A 9,069-nucleotide genomic window follows, 5' to 3' on the forward strand; every position below is an offset into this window, starting at 1 on the left:
CATCCTGAATCCATCGATAGATGTACTTTACCCACCCAATCAGATGGTGTTTCCAACCTGAATCCATCGATAGATGTACTTTACCCACCCAATCAGATGGTGTTTCCAACCTGAATCCATCGATAGATGTGTCTTACCCACCCAATCAGATGGTGTTTCCATCCTGAATCCATTGATAGATGTGTCTTACCCACCCAATCAGACTACGTGGTGTTTCTGGCTAGCAACACTCTTACAGACACTTTTTCGTGACGTATTTTGGTATTTTTGCCCTTTTGCTGTTGTCTGTACCTAACAATGTTTGTGTTGCTACCATGTTTGTGTTGCTACCATGTTGTGTTGCAGTCATGTTGATGTGTTGCTACCATGTTTGTGGTGCTACCATGTTTGTGTTACTACCATGTTGTGTTGCTACCATATTGTGTTGATGTCATGTTGTGTTGCTACCATGTTTGTGTTGCTACCATGTTTGTGTTGCTACCATGTTTGTGTTGCTACCATGTTTGTGTTGCCACCATATTGTGTTGATGTCATGTTGTGTTGCTACCATGTTGTGTTGATGTCATGTTGTGTTGCTACTATGTTTGTTGCTACCATATTGTGTTGATGTCATGTTGTGTTGCTACCATGTTGTGTTGATACCATGTTGTGTTGCTGTCATGTTTGTGTTGCTACCATGTTATGTTGATGTCATGTTGTGTTGCTACCATGTTGCTACCATGTTGTGTTGCTACCATGTTTTGTTGCTACCATGTTGTGTTGATGTCATGTTGTGTTGCTACCATGTTGTGTTGCTACCATGTTGTGTTGATGTCATGTTGTGTTGATGTCATGTTGTGTTGATGCCATGGTGTGTTGCTACCATGTTGTGTTGCTACCATGTTGTGTTGATGTCATGTTGTGTTGCTACCATGTTGTGTTGATGTCATGTTGTGTTGCTACCATGTTGTGATGCTACCATGTTGTGTTGATGTCATGTTGTGTTGCTACCATGTTTTGTTGCTACCATGTTGTTGCTACCATGTTTGGTTGATGTCATGTTGTGTTGCTACCATGTTGTGTTGCTACCATGTTGTTGCTACCATGTTGGTTTGCTACCATGTTGTGTTGATGTCATGTTGTGTTGCTACCATGTTTGTGTTGCTACCATGTTATGTCGTGTTGTTGTCATGTTGTTCTGTTGCTACCATGTTATGTTGATGCCATGTTGTGCTGTGTTGCTACCATGTTGTGTTGATGTCATGTCATGTTGATGTCATGTTGTGTTGCTACCATGTTTGTGTTGCTACCATGTTGTGTTGATGTCATGTTGTGTTGCTACCATGTTTGTGTTGCTACCATGTTGTGTTGATGTCATGTTGTGTTGATGTCATGTTGTGTTGCTACCATGTTGTATGGTTGTCATGTTGATGTGTTGCTACCATGTTGTGTCGATGTCATGTTGTGTTGCTACCATGTTTGTGTTATTACCATGTTGTGTTGATGTCATGTTGTGTTGCTACCATGTTTGTGTTGCTACCATGTTATGTTGATGTCATGTTGTGTTGCTATCATGTTGTGTTGATGTCATATTGTGTTGATACCATGTTTGTTTTGCTACCATGTTGTGTTGATGTCATGTTGTGTTGCTATCATGTTTGTGTTGCTACCATGTTGTGTTGATGTCATGTTGCTACCGTGTTGTGTTGCTACCATGTTGTGTTGCTACCATGTTGTGTTGATACCATGTTTGTGTTGATGTCATGTTGTGCTGCTACCATGTTTTGTTGTTTGCATGCTGTGTTGTACTGCTGCCATATTGTGTTGTCTTAGGTCTCTCTTTAGGTAGCGTTGTGGTGTCTCTCTCTCTTGTTGTGATGTGTGTTGTGTCTTATATTTTTTATTTTTAATCCCAGCCCCCGTCCCCCACAGGAGACCTTCTGCCTCTTGGAAGGCCGTCATTGTAAATATGAATTTATTCTTAATTGACTTGCCTAGTTAAATAAAGGTTATTAAATAAATAAATATAAACTGTAATAAATAAAACATGTTTATGAATGCCATGGCCAATTTATCAGTGAGACTTCAGTAAATTTCCACGTTCATGAATTCCTGCTGTGCATTCAAACAATCCTGGCTAGCGTCATGCTGGTATAATTCCATTAATTCTTTAGGGAAAAGGGGATACCTAGTCAGTACAACTGAATGCCATAAAATGAAACGTGTCTTCCTCATTTAACCCTACCCCTCTGAATCAGAGAGATGCTGCAGGGGGGCGCCCAGGGAACAGTGGGTTATTTGCGTTGCTCAGGGGGTAGAACAGCAGATTTTTTACATTGTCAGCTCAGGGATTTGATCCAGCAACCTTCCAGTTACTGGCGCAACACTCTAACCACTAGACTACCTGCCACCCCCTCATACAATCCTCACCAGCGTCATGCTGGTGTATCTGAAAGCATAAATGATTGTTTGTCTTAACACGGGTGAATTTCACACAATAACACTAGAGCTAACATTAACATACACACTGATGTAGGGTAAAGCCTAGGTGGAAATGCCCCCGTAACAACCCAAGTTATCTTCTCTGTTTCTCACCATTTGGACGGAGAAGATCAACCCAAGTTATCTTCTCTGTTTCTCACCCATTTGGACGGAGAAGATCAACCCAAGTTATCTTCTCTGTTTCTCACCCATTTGGACGGAGAAGATCAACCCAAGGTTATTTAGTCTATTATAACCCATGCTGACTCCCTCCTGTTCGTGTGAGAGTATGTCCGTTTTGTATTCTGCGCAGGGACTTTACCTTGGGGCAAGTGACCATGGTGACATTGCAGATGTCGGTGAGTTGGTGACAACAGTCGGGGGAAATTAGCTTGTTTCTGACACCAGTTGGACCACGTCGTGTCGCATTCCTTCCTGTCTACATTTCTACAGTAGCCCAATAGACAGACGGGTTAGCTGACAATAGACGGGTTAGCTAGCTAGCCAACAACTGTAACAATTTATTGTGCACATGTGTGCACAATATAGTTTACATGTTGTCAACGATCTAAGCCAACCCCGTCTGTTCTGCCCCATAGTTGCACACATGTTGGTTTTGTTGCTAAACAACCAACCTGTCTGTGAGCAGAGACCTCACGTTATTCAGAGACCAAATTCCACTTTTTTCTATGGTAGCATAGTCTGCCTGGCAGGATGTGACATGTCTGGCACACACACACATTCTTTGGGGACACCTGATCGCTAGCTGCAACAGTGATAGGTGGGCCTGTTCGTTATTTTCCCTCTGTGACAGTTATTTCACACATTAAAGTCCTCATCTGTTCATTGCTGTCATGCAATTTAATCTTGAAAATAAAACTTAATGGGGAACCATAAAACTGAACACGAGTCGTTTACATTCTGTTTTCTGTTCAAATGAATGTCGGGCAGACCGTAAATCCCAACGGTCTCATTTCTGCTCTGATGACAATTGGCAACATAACAGCCACAGCTAATTTCATCATCCTCATTCATAACGACTCATTCATACGCATGAGAGTCCTAATGATTATTTCATTGATATTACGGATTTTGATGGTTCTGAGAATTCCCTTTTTCCCACAGAGATTAATCATCACCCCCCACCCCTCCAGTATCCTTGTGTGACACATTTGAATGTGGGTTAAAATAATAAAAAATAAAAATTGCCCCCACCTACTGGAGTCTTCCTTGCTAACTAGCCTGCCTAAAAAACACCTGTCCTCACCATCGTTAACAGCACTGCAGGAAAACAGTGCCCGACATGTGGAGGGTGAAGGACACCGTCTACCGATGTATGGCTAGCTAGCTAGCCAACGTTATTGTGCATTAACGCCACCTGCTGGAGTCTTCCTAGCTAGCTAGCTATCCAACGTTATTGTGCATTAACGCCACCTACTGTACTGGAGCGCCTCCGCCTGTACTAAACATAACAACGGACAAAGAGAAGTATAAAGATGCAGGAAAGCCCCGAAGTGCGGGCCGTAATTGCACCCTTCTCAAGCTGGCCAAATGCATGCGCAACGTCCCCAAAGGACAGAATCCACACAACTAATGACGCCCAGGGGAGCACCGTGCATCATTCTCGCTGCCATTTCAAAAGTAGAGAACGGCAACGAGATTGTGAATTCAGACTGGGGTGTCAGGTTTTCATCAAAGACCTCTCTGTACTTTGCTCCGTTCGTCTTTCCCTCAAGCCTGACTAGACTCCCAGTCCCTGCCTCTGAAAAACACCCACACATCATGAGAAAATACTTCTGTGACACATATACAGTGCCTCCAAAAAGCTTGACTTTTCCCACATTTTGTTGTGTTAGAGCCTGAATTTAAAATGGATTCAATTTTGATTTTGTTTCACTGATCTTACAAAAAATACCCCCATAAAGCCAAAAATATTTTATTTGACAAATTCATTAAAAATGAAAAGCTGAAATGTCTTGCATCAATTAGTATTCAACCCCTTCGTTATGGCAAGCCTAAATAATGGTTGTGACAGGCAAAGGACTCAACAATAACAAAAACTAACACGAAGTAATAATGCTCATTTCCACTTTTTTGTGAAGATGTCATTTTCTGACTATAAAATGTAAGGATGACATCATTTTAGCACAAAAAGAAAAGAACAATGTCTTACTGGAAGGAACACACGCTACAGACCTGGTTTACTGCAAGGAACACACGCTACAGACCTGGCTTACAGGAAGGAACACACGCTACAGACATGGCTTACTGGAAGGAACACACGCTACAGACCTGGCTTACTGCAAGGAACACACGCTACAGACCTGGTTTACAGGAAGGAACACACGCTACAGACCTGGTTTACAGGAAGGAACACACGCTACAGACCTGGCTTACTGCAAGGAACACACGCTACAGACCTGGCTTACAGGAAGGAACACACGCTACAGACATGGCTTACTGGAAGGAACACACGCTACAGACCTGGCTTACTGCAAGGAACACACGCTACAGACCTGGTTTACAGGAAGGAACACACGCTACAGACCTGGCTTACTGCAAGGAACACACGCTACAGACCTGGCTTACAGGAAGGAACACACGCTACAGACATGGCTTACTGGAAGGAACACACGCTACAGACCTGGCTTACAGGAAGGAACACACGCTACAGACCTGGCTTACTGCAAGGAACACACGCTACAGACCTGGTTTACAGGAAGGAACACACGTTACAGACCTGGTTTACAGGATGGAACACGCGCTACAGACCTGGCTTACTGCAAGGAACACACGCTACAGACCTGGTTTACAGGAAGGAACACGCGCTACAGACCTGGCTTACAGGAAGGAACACACGCTACAGACCTGGTTTACAGGAAGGAACACGCGCTACAGACCTGGCTTACTGCAAGGAACACACGCTACGGACCTGTTTTTTTCATTTTCTAAGTCATAAATTAAACAAATGTCTGACATGATTTGAGAAGACACTTGTAAATCTGGGTAATAAACATGTATGTAAATCATGATTAGGAGATATGGTCTAGCTAGCTAACTACCATACTGTATCAAGGATTTTTTTTAAACACACTGACCAAAATATTATTGTAGACCACAGCTCTGTCATTAAATGAGATCGTAAAGGGAGCTCTGTCATTAAATGAGATCGTATCTCTGTCTGTAGCTCTGTCATTAAATGAGATCGTATAGGGCACTCTGTCATTAAATGAGATCGTAAAGGGAGCTCTGTCATTAAATGAGATCGTAAAGGGAGCTCTGTCATTAAATGAGATCGTATAGGGAGCTCTGTCATTAAATGAGATTGTATAGGGCACTCTGTCATTAAATGAGATCGTATAGGGAGCTCTGTCATTAAATTAGATCGTATAGGGAGCTCTGTCATGAAATGAGATCGTATAGGGAGCTCTGTCATTAAATGAGATCGTATAGGGAGCTCTGTCATTAAATGAGATCGTATAGGGAGCTCTGTCATCAAATGAGATCGTATAGGGAGCTCTGTCATTAAATGAGATCGTATAGGGAGCTCTGTCATTAAATGAGATCGTAAAGGGAGCTCTGTCATTAAATGAGATCGTATAGGGAGCTCTGTCATTAAATGAGATCGTATAGGGAACTCTGTCATCAAATTAGATCGTAAAGGGAGCTCTGTCATTAAATGAGATCGTAAAGGGAGCTCTGTCATTAAATGAGATCGTATAGGGAGCTCTGTCATTAAATGAGATCGTATAGGGAGCTCTGTCATTAAATGAGATCGTATAGGGAGCTCTGTCATTAAATGAGATCGTATAGGGAGCTTCCTCACATCAATTCCTGGATAGTAAGACATTTTAAGTTGCTAATTACACGTGAGTAATTCTGTAACCATGTGTTAATAATCCCTACTTATAAAAGTTGAGGTAAACAATCAGGACGTTAAAATGTGCCAGATATGTGTCTGAATAAGGTGTGATTACTTGATAACAATTCAGCACAACAACATGGTGAAGCAAATACAACCTACCCACAGTATTAACCCACCAACCTACCCACAGCATTAACCCAGCAACCTACCCACAGTATTAACCCACCAACCTACCCACAGCATTAACCCAGCAACCTACCCACAGTATTAACCCACCAACCTACCCACAGCATTAACCCAGCAACCTACCCACAGCATTAACCCAGCAACCTACCCACAGCATTAACCCAGCAACCTACCCACAGCATTAACCCAGCAACCTACCCACAGTATTAACCCACCAACCTACCCACAGCATTAACCCAGCAACCTACCCACAGTATTAACCCACCAACCTACCCACAGCATTAACCCAGCAACCTACCCACAGTATTAACCCACCAACCTACCCACAGCATTAACCCAGCAACCTACCCACAGCATTAACCCAGCAACCTACCCACAGCATTAACCCAGCAACCTACCCACAGCATTAACCCAGCAACCTACCCACAGTATTAACCCACCAACCTACCCACAGCATTAACCCAGCAACCTACCCACAGTATTAACCCACCAACCTACCCACAGCATTAACCCAGCAACCTACCCACAGTATTAACCCACCAACCTACCCACAGTATTAACCCAGCAACCTACCCACAGCATTAACCCAGCAACCTACCCACAGTATTAACCCACCAACCTACCCACAGCATTAACCCAGCAACCTACCCACAGCATTAACCCACCAACCTACCCACAGTATTAACCCACCAACCTACCCACAGCATTAACCCAGCAACCTACCCACAGTATTAACCCACCAACCTACCCACAGTATTAACCCACCAACCTTCCCATAGCATTAACCCACCAATCTACCCACAGCATTAACCCACCAATCTACCCACAGCATTAACCCACCAACCTATCCACAGCGACAGCAAAGACAATGTCCCCGTGTGCAGTTGTATATGATATTTTGACACAGTGATTGAGCGAGGATTTCTAGAAAACGTGTAATTAAAAACAATAACCAAAACATATTATATATTCACTTACTTCCACGGACCAACAACATGTCGCTGGCGAAGAGCAACAGGATCACACAGTTCACTAACACCAGCAGACAAGACATGGCTTCGTGTTTTATTCTCCTCAGATCTAAATATCAAAATGTATAGATGTCAGATCTTCAAGTACCCACTTGCAGGCTACTTAATGCGTTCAATTCATAAGCATATTGGAAGAAGAAAAAAAATCCCGAATGAATCACTTATTATCCAAGCGACCGTTGAAAGCTTTGAGTCGAAGTATTCAGAGTAGATCAATTAACTTCAGGTATGTGACAAAAGAGATCATATTGACGAACATTTTGTCAACACGTCCCGGTACATTCATGTCCACAATAATCCCACATGTATTCGTTAACCATCACACCGATATTGAAGACTTCTCTCTTTTCTCAAACCGCGGTACCCAAATTGAATCTGACGGCGTTCGATCTACTCCAAGGTTTTTAAAAGAGGTTCCTTCTAAATAGAAACCCCATGCCTCTTTCAAGTGTGATTCTCAATCTCCTAGGGTGTGAGCTCGTCGTGTCTCGTGGTCAGTGCATAGGCTACAGGTAACCTGTGAATGGACACGTTGAGAAGGTCCAGCATCACGGACATCGCTCTGGAACTATAGACAGACAAGCGCCTTGGCATCTGGCAGCGCACCTCTCTCTCTGGTGGTCAGCTCTGCTTTCTGATGATTTATTCATGTTGATCTGTCATTCTGCAGTGCCTCTCTCTCTCTCTCTCTCTCTCTCTCTCTCTCTCTCTCTCTCTATGCTTCAACGGAATTCTAAAGAACACATGCTTTTTTTAATAGCACTTGGCACAACAATGTACAATTGGAGCATGTGTTTAATTCTAGATTATTGTAATTGACGTTCTATATCGGAATATGACCAGTGTGTGATTTTATCGATTCTAGCTGTTTAATGTGCTCTCGCTCACAGAAAGCTCTTTTTGTTCTAGAGAGAGGTCAAATGAAACCGTGTTCAACGCAATAATGATTTAACGAAACACTCGTAGGACAGCGATAGGTGATAGCCTCTCTCCCTCGCGCCATAGTTTGTATTTATTTATGCAAAATCCTCCTCTATGCATAGAATTACATAGTTCATGTGAAATTCGGGGTGTATAGTCCAAAGTACAAACTATACACACACCTCCACCTGTCACAGCATTGTTGAAATTATTGGCAATGATTCCATTCAAGAATCATACCTATTGTATGTAGTCTCTGACAGATCAACAGCCATTTATTATATATATATATATATATATATATATATATATATATATATATATATATATATATATATATATCTGGCTCTGGCCAGACACAAATTGCGTTTTTGACATGTCTGTGGGAGTGGTAGTTATAGTGGCTGCATGGGTGGGTGGGTGTCTCTCTCAGCTCACGTGTACAGTGTTGCACACACACACACACACACACACACACACACACACACACACACACTCACACACACACACACACTCACACACACACACACACACACACACACACACTGCATAACATGTAGAAGTTGTCCCTTTTCAGGTTTAGAAGTGACCGCTAAATTCGAACTC

General features: G+C 42.7%; 1 protein-coding gene across 2 annotated transcripts in view; it reads right to left on the minus strand.

Moving 5' to 3' along the window:
• Window positions 1-8,175, minus strand: part of fndc4a (fibronectin type III domain containing 4a) — a 77,884-nt gene extending 69,709 nt beyond the window's left edge. For both annotated transcript variants that reach the window (XM_036976392.1, XM_036976390.1), the window contains exon 1: window positions 7,490-8,175. In XM_036976392.1, coding sequence (XP_036832287.1) covers window positions 7,490-7,565 — 76 coding nt within the window. In that variant the 5' untranslated portion in view covers window positions 7,566-8,175. The remainder of the gene's footprint in view (window positions 1-7,489) is intronic.
• Between the last annotated feature and the right edge of the window lie 894 nt (window positions 8,176-9,069).

The sequence above is a fragment of the Oncorhynchus mykiss genome, chromosome 4 (assembly GCF_013265735.2).
Source record: "Oncorhynchus mykiss isolate Arlee chromosome 4, USDA_OmykA_1.1, whole genome shotgun sequence".
In the NCBI taxonomy this organism is placed as follows: domain Eukaryota; kingdom Metazoa; phylum Chordata; class Actinopteri; order Salmoniformes; family Salmonidae; genus Oncorhynchus; species Oncorhynchus mykiss.